The sequence below is a fragment of the Anopheles bellator genome, chromosome 2 (genome assembly GCF_943735745.2).
Source record: "Anopheles bellator chromosome 2, idAnoBellAS_SP24_06.2, whole genome shotgun sequence".
NCBI lineage: Eukaryota > Metazoa > Arthropoda > Insecta > Diptera > Culicidae > Anopheles > Anopheles bellator.
Genome location: NC_071286.1, coordinates 9,131,080 through 9,144,282, shown reverse-complemented (window position 1 = coordinate 9,144,282; position 13,203 = coordinate 9,131,080). Strand labels below are relative to the sequence as shown.

The window sequence follows — 13,203 nt, the reverse complement described above, 5'->3', positions numbered from 1 at the left end:
AGGCCCAACAAAAAATAATCACGCACTAAAGAAGGCCGTGCTCCGGTGCCGTGGGCTTCTGTGCGCGCGTGTGTATGTCCGCCGACCGCGGCCAAGAACAGTTAGTCCTGGTGGTGGTGCCAGATCACGCGCGAAACGCTTGTTCTGTGTTATGTGCGCGCGCAGCATGTTCTGTTGCGTCCGAAATGACCAAAAATGACCACAAATTACCCGGCCCCGGAACATCAATGTGACCGTGATTTACCGTTCGTCCGTGCGGCAAGTGGCACGTGGTCATCGCCAGGCGAACGTTTTTCGGCCTGCGCAGAATCAGCGGCACAAAATCAAAATGCCAACAAAATTGGGGCAACATTTCTGTTTTTTTTTCCCGATGGAGATCGGGGCTTCGGTTCGCACCTCGTGAGCTGACTCTCACGAGGCTCACGCCGGGGGGTGGGGCTCTCTCACGAGCGATTAGCGATCGAGCGTGCTTGTGTTAAGTATGACAACCGCTTCATCATCTGGACACGACTCTCGCGGGGCTTCGGTCTTCCGATGTGGCGGTGGTGATTTAAATGAGATTAGCTGGACCTCTTTCCGGTGGCGATTGAGATATGTTCACTGGACTTAACGAGACAGCCCGTTTCCGATACGGCGGTGAATGATTTAATGCGACTCTTGTGAATTTGCCGAACTTGTGATCGATGCGAACTAATTGATCGTTTTTCTGTTTCCAACTTTCTTCCGCACGCCACAGCAGATAACGGAACACTCCACAGCTACTACTGCCATAACTCGCTAGAGTGATAGAGTGTACGAAGTTGGACTGCACCCGGGGGGGCTCGAAGGACCCGAGCTCGACGGACTCCACTCAACGAACGACGAATACGACGACGACATCCGAACGACGACAACACCCGAACGACGGCCACCGAAATGGGGATCCGAGTGCGAGCATTAGTCGCCACGTTCGTGCTCCTTTTCACAGTGCTTCAGGTAATTATCGCACCGGGACCCTGGGGTGGCCGTAGCTTACCTTAATCACGGTTTCGAGCAGACAATGTTGGCGATCGGCAGGAGAGCGGGTTTTTTGCCACGAAACTCTTTCCCCTCTTTGCCATTTCTCTCCACGTGCTGGGCGAAATGCGAACAATCAACAGTTAGGGGCTCGGTTAGGAAGGTTGTTTTTAATTCATTTATGCTGTGCCCGGGGGCGCTTGCCCTTTCGATGGCCCGAGAGTAAGCGAGAGAGAGGAGGGGACCACCAACAAAAAGCGGGTCTGGAAAGATGATGAGGTTGCGGAAGGCTGGGCTCAATTAGCCCCGGGCCGTTTTTACTCCCGATGACCAGGCTCACCGGTGCCCTATTTAGGAGTGAAATATTTTTGCTTCGATTCACTATGCTTCTTATCTAACACGGACCCATCACGTCACGTTGACACTCATCTCGCACGTCATTGCCTCACGAAGAGCACTGGGCACTTATCAGCATAAATCTAAGCGGACGCGGACGCAGCCCATTAAAGCAACCCTCGGATGGCCCAGAAAGTTTTGCGGCTCACCGTTTTGCGGCACGCCAAAAGCTCCCCAGCTACGAGCGTGGCTTTATTGGGGGCAAATTAAAATGTTACCAACAACCGGAGTGCACTTGGAGCATAAAAAGAAAGAATTTGCTGCAGCCATTAGGCCACAGAGGGCACACCATAAATCGCAATAAAAAAAAATGGGTTCGCAATGGTGTGAAGCGCTGTTGGCGGGCGAATTGTGACGTTGACAGTCACTTTCATCATCATCGTTAAAGGAGTGCAGCTCGTTTCAATTTTCCCGCCGACCCACGCCGACGGATCGGGGTTTTCACAGTGACATTAACGGATCACCGGATCCCAGGGTGACAATGGGGAAGCGCCAGTGCAGCCGTTGGTGGTGCACCATCGGCCTCATTAAAAACGGTAGCTGGGACTGGGTGGAATTTCCCTCCGATTCGCGAGTGCGGAAAAATCAAGCTCCCACGTGAAAAGTCCGAACCGAAACCGTTTTCGGGCGGGCTACCCGTATCGGAAACCGGAACTGGGCAAGTTTGTGGGTGAAAGTTTTGCTTACGTTCACGGGCACAGGATCGTTCGTCGATCGCTGGCGAATTTTTGGCCGACGAACCGACGGCGTGCGATTTAATTTGGCTTAATCGCCCCAAAAGCATAAAACAGAAAGAAGCAACGTTTTCACCGCTCATTATCGTCGATCGGGCAGCATTTTCCAGCGGGGCCCCCGGAACCGGTCCCACGTTCCCTGGCTTGTTTTTCCAATGTTGGCCGGCGGCAGGAAAATTGGCCAAGAAAAACGATGGCCGATCGGTGATCGTTTCGCACGAAAGCTGCCACGATGGGGCGATCATCATTACGCGGCACGGCTTGGGAGGGAGGGGGGTCTGGGAAAAATAGAATGACAGCCGGCGCCTCCAAACTAGGACCCGGTGATCGGTGTGCAAAATGGAAACGATCTGAACGCCATCGGATGTTTAAATATAATAACTTAATCCGAACTTAGGATTGCCGAAAAAAAAGTAAAAGTTTTTCCAGACTTTTGGACGATGCTGAACAATGTTGGCTTTCTCCATTGTGAAACCCCCCAGCCCCACAGAAACATGAACCCGATCTGTATCCCCGAGGGGGGCAACAGAACCCGAACCCGTGTATCTGATCCGATCGCTGACCACTCTGTCTGGCTGTCGCCGACAATGGTCCATTGAAATTCAGCTCGGCAAGTTTGGCACCACCCGAAAGCGAGAAGGTCCTCTGCCTCGGGCCCGGTCGAGAACGAAGTCGGCCACCGAAAGGGAAACCGACAGACCGGCCGGCTTCTCGTCTTTTTCTCCCGTTCCCGATTCGTTCGATCATTCTTTGCGCAGTGAAAGTGCTCAGAACCCTCCCAGCACCAGCACCGAAACTCTGCACAGAGCCGCCGCTCGGAACCGTGGGAGACCCCGGTCTTTTCCGGTGAAGTCCCGCTGCTTGGTGGACCCGTTGTGGAGCCGCTCGTTTTTTTTTTCGTTGTTTTGGCAGCACTCTTAGCGGTTGCAGGGTTTCGGCGGCTTCGCCCAGGCCTTCGCCGGACAGGCATATGGCTGGATGCACTCGAGCGAACCCGTTACTAATGATATACGATTACATCAGGCGTGACCCAATTTCGAGTTTCCTCAGCTGCCGCCCGGGCCCGGTTTCGTGTTTCGTGTCCGACGACCGGGCAAAGGTCTGCACCAGACTGGGCAGACCGCAGGAGGGTCGGCTTTGAAGTGTCGCACCACGGCCGCCGGTTGACAGTTGTGTCCGGCCACTTTCCCAATGGGACAGATGACACCGCTGACCGTGAGAGATTCAAACCGCACCGAAATGGTGCTGTGCTTTTGATGGGCCATTTTTTTTTTGCTTCGTTTATGGATCCCTTTTTATGATCCTTGACACTTGCCGTTTGACGTCATACGCTTCGTCTTCCAAGTCCCTAATCATGAAGCGCTAATGTTGAGCCACAACTCGAATGTCTCGCGTATCGACCATCGTGATGTTCCTGCAGACACAACAGTTGCGCTACACGCGCCACGTTTTTCGGGGTCAAAATGATCGATCCAGCAAGGGCCAGGCACCCAGATCGACAACGGAACCAAACGTATGAACGCTCCCCAACAGCCCCAAAATCGGTGCCCAAACCCCTTGAAGCGATCGACCAGAAACAGTTAGCCGAAGTCACACCGTAAGCTGACTGGCGCTTTAAGCATTTGATTTAATCTATAGTTAATTGATGTATTTTAAGTCCAACTCGCATCTCGCTCTCTCCCGCGCTCTCTCGTTCTTTTCTTCACGCACGAAAAACCCGGTGGCCGCCGGCCCGGGCTAAACTGAAGCAGGTATTAGAAATCACACATCGACCGTTCGTGCGGGTTCGAATTCGAAAATTTCCGCTCTATAAAACGCCGCTTTCCAGATTGGCCCCAGGCATTCGATGGTGCGCATTTTCTTTCTCGGCGCAGAAAGGAGAAAATTTGAAAATTGCATCCAATGAGAGCGGCCCACCAGAGCCGTCCGAGTGTCGGAGCGAAACGGAACGATCTCGAGGTGTTCACCGTCTTTTTTTTTCTCTCCCGTTCGCTGATGATTTGTGAATCGTGGCGATCATCTCTTGACGCCGCCGCCATTGGATGTGTGTTTTGCATTTACACAGGCGATCGCACAGCGCCGCCAGCAGCTGGAGAAACGCGATCGAGCGCCGCGCAGACTGTGGCAAGGAAGAGAGAGAGTGTGCCGTGTGCCAACTTTCACTTTGCTTTCCACTTGGCGCACCGTTGACGCGACGCTCGTAAAAGGGAAGATCGCAAGTTTCACCGAACAGCGAAACAGCGTGGCCCACGGCAAAGGAACCCCGGCCCGGCTTCGGAGAGATTGTGTGGCGGTTGGTGACGAACCGATTAGAACAGCATCCGCGGAATGTTTGAACAAAGCCACAGATGATAGCCGAGACACGAACCCACCTGCCCCAACAGGTCTCTCTCTTTTTCTGCACGATCTGCGGTGTTTGATTGATGATGGGCCCTCCAAAATTCACTCGTGAATGTCCCTGAAAGCTAATCAGCGTCCTAAATGGTTGTAGCGATTCTCGCCCAACCATTCTCGAAATGGTTCTCGCCAAATCATCGCCCAATGAACGAGGGCCTTTGGTTTGAACCATTTGACCCAGTTTCGGGCCGTGGATCCTTGCCACGCGGATCGCGCCTTTCGGGCGGTGAAATTAATTATGAGCGACCCTAAACCACCGAAACCACTTTTTCTTTCACTTGCTTTTCTGCGTACCCCCCAGTCTGCCCCCAGTCTCTGTGTGTCGAGTGGCCACCCTGGGGTCGCGGAGAGAAAACATCTTAATTGTTACCTTTTATGGGGTGGCGAGATCCGGCGATCGGCCGCTGGCCGGATAAATGTGGTATGTTTCCCCCCGTTTTAAAGCGCTTTTAAATACGGCTCGATACTTTTGGGGCGACTTCCGATCACCGAACCGACTTTCCGATCAGCGAGCTGAATAGCGACACTTTCACCCGCCGGACGACGACTGATGGCCGTTTACCGTTAGTGAATCATCTCGTATCGGCGTGCGTGACGGACCGCTAACATTATTGCCCTATGACACGTCGCCTCGTGTTAACATTGTTGATAATTGCATTTTCCGCATTCCGGAACGAGGACAATGCAAAACGGTCCACCGGGTGGCAGTGAATCGGATCGTTCCCGTGAACACCTGTAGCCGTCTGCCGATCGGTTAATCGATCGGCCCTTTTAGCTGGGAGGTCCGAACCGAAGCTCGAATTAAACACATCAATCAGCCGCCCGAAAGCCCAGTAACGAACCCCCCGGAACAGAGTGTACGCCACGTGCCTTCCGAGGCAACGAGGACGAGGAACGAAAAAGTGGTCAAAACAACGCAGCCGAACAGGCGCACAATTTGCGATTGGCTTCGTTAGCCGCGCGCCTCCGACGAAGAAAGTGTAACGCCGGCGTGGCCACCGTCGGCGTGGGTTTCTAGGGCACCCGGGCACCCGAGCTGGCCGCAATTATGCCCATACCTGTCGTCGGCTCCCGGGCCAGCGACGTGTGCAGTTCCGGACAGGTTTGCTGGAGCCGGTTCAATGTCGCCCCGCACGCGATAGAAATGGCAACTGCTCCACCAGAGTGGCTGGAGGAGCAAAACATGGCCTGGACGGTGACAAATGGTTGGCTGGCTGGCTGGCTGGCGAAGGAGTGCGGACTTTTTTGCGAACCAAGGATCCCGTTCCGATCGGAATCGGTTGAGCGGAGGTCTAACGGGATGGGACTCTCACTTCACTCACAGCCCCCCCCCCCCCCCCCCCCCCCCGGGGGGTGAAGCGGAAGGAAAGGCACCGCGCCGCACATGAGTCGGCGCTCGGCACTCCGATACCCTTCGGTGCGTCTCGTTATCCGCCCGTCGCTCGTCGCGCGTATAGAAAGTCGGCCGCCCCGGTCCGCTGGATGCAGTTTTGCATCTTCGATGCGCCGATGGCCGATGAGAAGCGGAGCGGAAGTAAAAGCTGCCTTCGGAAGGGTCTCAAAATTGTGGACACCGACCGACCCCGGAGCCCAAAATCAGCCAAACGTCGGTATTAGATCACGGGCTCCACTTTTCAATCGGCAGATTCATGCGTGACGCGCTGCATGCCCATGAGCGGTTACTGTTTCTTTTTGCCCATTTTACATCCCGCCGGGCACTGCGAACTGCAGCAGCTCTTGAGTGTTAATTTTCGGAACGCAGCGCCCGTGGGAATGTGGGGCCAGCTAACGGTGCCAAATTGGGTTATAAGTCACGCATCGCTAAACGAGCAGCATCCGGATGGATTGGCTTGGCCCGGTCATCGGACATCGGTGCGCCGGCTGTGGCTTCGTCCTAGATCCGGCTTTGTTTTGTTTCGGGACCTCACGGGGTGGCCTAAAGCGTCGTTTGCGATATGAAACTATGGAGCTAGGGAAATCCCAATCAGAAGATTACCCAAAGCTCGTGAGGTCAACTTGGGGCTTACAGTCATCGTTGGTCAGCTTACAGTCACTATGGGAAAGAGGCTGCTCGAAAAGGGACTTCCGCCGATTACTCATTTCAATGGCCAATCGGTTAAAGGATAGTTGGAAAGCTATTATTTTCATACTGTAGAAGTGGAAGGTGGATGAAGTGGATGAAGGCTCCTTTCGACTTCTTGACGTAATTTGACGTATCAATCAACCGTAAATTATAGCAGGCCACCTTGTGTTGAAGAATGAATCCTTATCCAAGTACAGGGTGTCATAGCAGTCGACCCATAGCATTTAAATGTTAAACAACTCCGCTATTTGTAATTCGGTTTTGACAAATAAACAGGATTTAATTACGGTATAGAATGTCGTTTATTAAAAATTTACTCAAAATACAATACAAAAAAAATTTTAGTCCGATTTTTTGGCTTAAATTGATTTATGATTGAAACGGCATAGACTAACGTTTTGGCTGATTTGTAAAAATCACCTGAAAAATGGCGGAGCTATTTAACATTTCAATAGTATGGGTCTTGATGGAACGCCCTGTAGATCAGCCCAAATTCATATAAAATCCATATCAAACTGCTTCATGGAAAGTCGGCAAAGGGCTTGCACCGATAAAAACCCCTAACGAGTAGTAGTTGTGAAGTAATGGAATAAATTTTATAAACTTCAATATGTCCTCAACGCCAATCCCACACCAAAGTGGTCGATCGATGTCGGACACTCTGTGTATTAATCTTTCATCTTTAACTCTCGCCCAGTGTTGGGATAGTCCGTGCATCAAATTAAAGCCACCAGCCCTCGGCCCTCAAGACACCTCCTCTTGAGGGGGGGAGGGCCACAGAAAAACCCTTTCGACAAACTTTCGACCGAAAAAAAACAACGAACGAATGAACACAGAGGGGAAGAAGAAACCACCGACGATAAACCACCGGCTCCATGTTTGATTTGATGAGCGCCGGCCCCATTGTGGCCCAGGCCCAGGATGACGTGGGAGAGGGGTGGGTTGGGGAGGCGGCAACATGGGGTGGTTAATGTGTTTCGCAACTCATCTTCCGCGGCCGCCGCCGCCGCCGCCGCTCACGCCACGCGGTGACGCGGACGCGGACGCTGAAGAGAAAGCGTTTCAGAGCCCGGCCATGGCCCGGTACGGTACCGAGCCGCCACCACCGGTTGTCTTCCACGCTGGCTCTGATGGCCACCAGCACCAGGTCCGCGTCCGTCCGTCCAGTTCCGCTCGGAGCGCTCGGGCGCGCAATGGGCAAAATCTGTACCGGTTTCGTTTAATTACCACCGCCGTGCCCGCCGTTTTGCGCTTGATTTTTCGCTTTGTTCCGTGTTGTTGTTCCTTTCCGCGGATGCCGCACCACATGCGCCGCGAGATGCGCCAGGCGCATGAAGAGAAATTTCCCGCACGGAGCAACGGCCAAATGTCTTCGCCAAATCTTATCTTCGGGGCTCAAGGTTTGATAGATCCACCCTTCCACGCTGTTCCGTTTTGCAGAATGTACACTGTGATGCACCGTTGGTCGATTCGGCGGCACTGCCGCTGGAGCACAGAGCCGTGTACGGGCCGCCGGCACCATCGCCAGTCTACGGAACGCCTGGGTTGCTGAGTGGCGGCGGCGGCGGCGGCGGCGGTGGCGGAGGAGGCAGCGGGCCGCTGCACGGTGGGGACGACCCGTGGCCCCTGTCCGCCACGAACGACAGCCCGCAGATCAAGCACCTGCAGGTGCAGTGCGAGAAGACGCACATGCGCGTCAACATCGAGTTCGACCGGCCGTTCTACGGGATGATCTTCTCGAAGGGCTTCTACAGTGATCCGCACTGTGTGCACCTGAAGCCGGGCACCGGCCACCTGAGCGCGACGTTCGAGATCTTCCTCAACAGCTGCGGCATGTCGAGCTCGGCGAACCACAACGCGGCGGCCGGCTTCGGCGGGCCGACCCCGTCCGGGAGCTACGTCGAGAACACGATCATCATCCAGTACGACCCGTACGTGCAGGAGGTCTGGGACCAGGTAAGCCACGGTAGGCCGCTGGCCACTCCTGCTGCTGCTAACCGGGGTCCGCTTTCTCTCCGTAGGCCCGCAAGCTGCGCTGCACGTGGTACGACTTCTACGAGAAGGCGGTCACGTTCCGGCCGTTCCAGGTCGACATGCTGCACGCGGTGACGGCCAACTTCCTCGGCGACAACCTGCAGTGCTGGATGCAGATCCAGGTCGGCAAGGGCCCGTGGGCGTCGGAGGTGTCGGGCATCGTGAAGATCGGCCAGACGATGACGATGGTGCTGGCGATCAAGGACGACGAGAACAAGTTCGACATGCTCGTCCGGAACTGCGTCGCCCACGACGGCAAGCGGGCCCCGATCCAGCTGGTCGACCAGCACGGGTGCGTGGTGCGCCCGAAGATCATGAGCCGCTTCCAGAAGATCAAGAACTTTGGCCCGTCCGCGTCGGTCGTGTCGTTTGCCTACTTCCAGGCGTTCAAGTTCCCGGACTCGATGAACGTGCACTTCCAGTGCGTGATCCAGGTGTGCCGCTACAACTGCCCGGAACCGAAGTGCGGCGGGGTCGGCGGAATCGGCGGTGCCGGCGGCGAGTACGGGCTGCCGGCCCTGACCGGCAACGGCATCTCGGGCGAGTACGGAGCGCCGGGTGCGCTGAGCGGCGAGTACGGACCGCCGCACCTGTCCCACGAGTACGGAGTGCCCCCGGCGGCCTACCCGGATCCGCGGCACCCATCCGATGCGTCCGGTGCGTACTCCGAGAACCAGGACAGCGTGGTGCCGGCCCCGCAAGCCCAGACGTCGGGCGGTCAGGCTTCGGCCGAGAGCAAATCAGACGCCGGTGGTCCGGGAAATGGCGGCGGCAGCGACGGGGGGGCCGGACAGCAGGGGCAACCGGGGCAGTCACAGAACGGTGCGACATCCGGCGGCAACGACATCCACGATCACATTAACATGCCACCGCCACCTCCGCCCGGCCACACGGCGTACGTGACCGTGACGAAGCAGAAGAAGGACGACGAGGGCGGCCGGCTGCCCGGGCCGGACAGTCTGAGCGGGAACCTGGTCAGCCTCGGCGGCCGACCCCGCTCGGTCGAGGGTCTGGACGATCTGCGGGGTGTGCGGCGGCGCCGGGACACGATGGCGGTCGTGATCCGGCCGCGGATCTACAAGCGGGACGCGCAGGAGATGACGGACGTGAACACGGAGCGCATCATCCAGGTGGTGGCGCCCGGGGACGTGAACTTCGCGCTCAACAGTGCGGCCGCCAACGAGACGGTCGTCATCCAGTCGCAGCGCACCGTCGACCCGGAGACGATCTGCATGTCGGTGCCGAGCTTCGTCGGCGGCCTGGTGATGCTGCTGCTCGTCCTGGCCGTCGCCTCGCTCGTGGCCGCCTTCCTGTTTGTGCGCGTGCGACACTTTGACCGGAAAGGTACGTGCCCGGGTGGCCCCCGGCGGCCCCACTTCGTGCTGTCGGAGCTGTGGACCTAAGCGACGACGATGACGCCGAGGACCAATCTCTGACGGTTCTCCCTCTCTCTCTCTCTCTCTCTCCTTCTCTCTTTCTCCATCTATACATTTCTGTCACTCGCTCATCTCGAACGCACATCCGCACCCGGGATTCACCGGAAGCGCGCAGGACATCCCTTCTCCGGACACTAAGCGACCTCATCACGGGGGACACGGGGACCACTTCAAGAGGGGGGCACCACCTTCATTGAGCACGCACGCACGCACCTCACCGACCGTTCCCGTCCCGAACCCCAGGGGCGCAACGTCGTACGTCGCCGAGAGTTACCTCTGCGCCGCCCACAAACACCCACACCCACCCCCACTGCGGGCGTGCGTGTTCCACGTGGTCGGTGGTCCACGTGGCGCCTCAACCCCACCACCACCAGGAGACCAGTAACCCCCCCTGCGGGAGAAGCGCCAAGTGCGAGGGGCCAGCCAGCATACATCCACACCAACGCACCAACACCCCCCCCTTATCCCCTTAATCTCACTTCATTGTAGCAGCCGGCGGCCGTTCGTTATCAGGAGCTGGCTCGCAAAACCGAACCAAAACCGCCGTTAATTTATTCGCCCAGAAGGTGCCCCGTGCCGATTGTTTTACTTTAAGGGGAAAGATCGATCGATCCCAGGAGAAAGTGAAACCGAGCGAAGCCGGCTGGCTTGCCCTCGGTTAGCTTGGTAGTACGATCATTAGCGTCATCACACCAACATCATCATCTCGTCATCATCGATAGGCGACGACCACACCCTGTCGAACGTGTATCTTTGCTTCAAAAGAATGTTTATTTATTGACTTCCGCGTCCGCTTTTCGCTTTCCACTGCACCGCACCGCACCCGCTTTACCTGGCACACAACCTGGCGTCCCGGGCCGGGGACTCCGGCCCGGATTTCCGTACCGTTTCGCGTGCCTCCCTCCCGTTGCGCTCTACTGTTTTGCGTGAAAACCCCCCCGGACCGGGTGCCGTCACTAGTCTCAACGCAAGGCGCCAGGGGTGTTGCCCTTTCCAACGAACGCGTTTTATGAAAATAGAAAAGAAAAACCCGAAACCATACACACGAACAGTAGTGCTGCACACCAATAATCGAGGTAGAGTAGGGTCCCTGTTTCGCACTCACTTCCCACACGGCGGTGAGAGGTGGCGGCGATCATATACGACAAGACACCGGCGGGCAGATCTAGGTTAGGATCGGTTCGATCGATCGATGCTGCAACCGGTTGGCAGGATATCGGTTCGAGCGGAGCAGTATTGTTCACACGTGGTTTTGGTGCCATCACACCAGACCCGCGATCAGATCAGGATCGATCGATCGCGATCACACAGGTTGAAAGGATGTGCGAGACCGAAGGATGAGAGATAGGGAGAGAAAGAGAGAAGGGAAAAAGAAGGACCCCCCCGCCAGGAGAAGTCAAGCCGTTGGGGGGGAAACGAAGTGTATTTAATAAGCGGCGAACCAAGAAGCGCGCCACGAAAGTGGCGTTGGAATTAGGAGCGATGTTTTGTTTTTTTGTTTTGGAATTTTGTATCTCCGTTAGTATTTCCGTTTCGGTTTGGCTTTCTTTTACTTTCCAGCCAACTCTCCTTCCCGTTCCCGTTCGCGGAATCCTTTCTCTTCTTCTCTTGTGGAAACAGGCTGCAACAAGATTAAAAAAAAAGACAAATGTGTGTTTCGTTGTGAATGCGGTAGTAGAACTTGTCCGTTTATTGGTAATTCGAATCGGTAGTTGCGATAGTACACTATTACCTTCCTCTGCATATAACAGTGACGTGGATATTATTGTAAATATTTATTGAAAAGAAAGATGGTTGGAGAAAATAAAGTGATTAATGAAAACGAGACGCACGACCGGGCCGGATGGCATTATATTTCAATGATGACCGATTTTCCCCACTTTTGGGATCAATTTAGGTGAAGGTGAAGTGTTGATGCACTTATCGTTGGCAGTAGTTTCCCGCAGCTTTAACCAGGTAATCGTTTACCCATTGATATGATTTACTATTATTATTGGAACGGTCAGAGCCGTGTTAAGCACCAAATCAAACAATTTATGTTTTCCATCTTTCCCATAAGTTAATCGATCGTGATCTCTCCCATGCGTTGATAGGATCGTTATCTTGTCTTTTCTTTTATTAAATATTAAATTTCATGAATCGCTACAGCGTCAACAAACTTTTTAAATTCACTGATTGGCGTGCCATAATGCTGTTTTTTTTTTTTTTTGTGCTGTCAGTGTGCTATAATGCGAGCCCAAACAAAAAAGGCAGTTCAAATATTTGACAGTAAATATTTATTTCACAAGAAAGGCCGTTTGATGTTTACAGACTATCCTATTTTCCTGGAGTTTCATTCCATTTGGGCACGATGGGCAAATTTTATTTGGCCAGCCGCTTTCGCTGGTGGTTCAGTACCGGCAATGAATAAGACATTGGATTTTCCGAAGAACAGATCACAGCGGCGAACGTATGTGGAATTACCCAAAATGATCTTGACCCCTTAGCTGTACAAACGGTTGATACAAAATTGTCAGTCCAAACCGAAGGTTTCACACCAGAGGAGGCGAAATATTTTTCCTTGAAGCGAAGCTGTACTGCTCATCAAGCAAACAGAACATATGGATGTTCTGGCAGCCAACCTAATGATTTATTGCGTTTAGAGGAAACCCCACATACAATTAAATTTGAGTATGTAGATGTCGATAATCCATGGGCTGCAGCGGTCAAACAGGAACAATCGATCGAGCCTGAAGCTGCAGCGGTGCTCGAACCGAAACAAGAGCCCGGCGCAGTCGAGTTCCGAGTGCTGATCGGACTTTAATTCGCGTCGGTCGTGTCCAGAACCTTTTCTGTTGCACCATTCATTGTGGGGTATTACCGTATTTTTCCGTGTATAACGCGCACCCGTGTATAACGCGCACCCATATTTTACGAGAACAAAATTGGAAAACAAATTTTTTACTTTACATTTTTCAGATATGTGATATCCAACAAATATCAAATGATAATAATGTATTACTCTAAATACTCTATAAATATTCTAAAGTAGACTAAAGATAAAATGCGTATACATTGCAAAAGACATACTAGTATTTTATATTTCGGAATAATCTTCAAACTCTGATTCACTGCTGTCTGACAAATT

General features: G+C 54.0%; 1 protein-coding gene across 1 annotated transcript; it reads left to right on the top strand.

The window, feature by feature from the left end:
• The first annotated feature begins 915 nt into the window (after positions 1-915).
• Positions 916-10,043, top strand: LOC131210651 (cuticlin-4). The gene is made up of 3 exons (XM_058203929.1): positions 916-975; positions 8,047-8,562; positions 8,628-10,043. Exons 1-3 carry the CDS (start codon positions 916-918, stop codon positions 10,041-10,043), a joined length of 1,992 nt encoding a protein of 663 aa, XP_058059912.1.
• The last annotated feature ends 3,160 nt before the right edge of the window (positions 10,044-13,203 follow it).

Coding starts and splice junctions, on each gene's coding strand:
- LOC131210651 (XM_058203929.1), top strand. CDS start 916: ATGGGGATCCGAGTGCGAGCATTAGTCGCCACGTTCGTGCTCCTTTTC. Junction 976..8,046: donor TCCTTTTCACAGTGCTTCAG/GTAATTATCGCA, acceptor TCCGTTTTGCAG/AATGTACACTGTGATGCACC. Junction 8,563..8,627: donor TGCAGGAGGTCTGGGACCAG/GTAAGCCACGGT, acceptor TTCTCTCCGTAG/GCCCGCAAGCTGCGCTGCAC.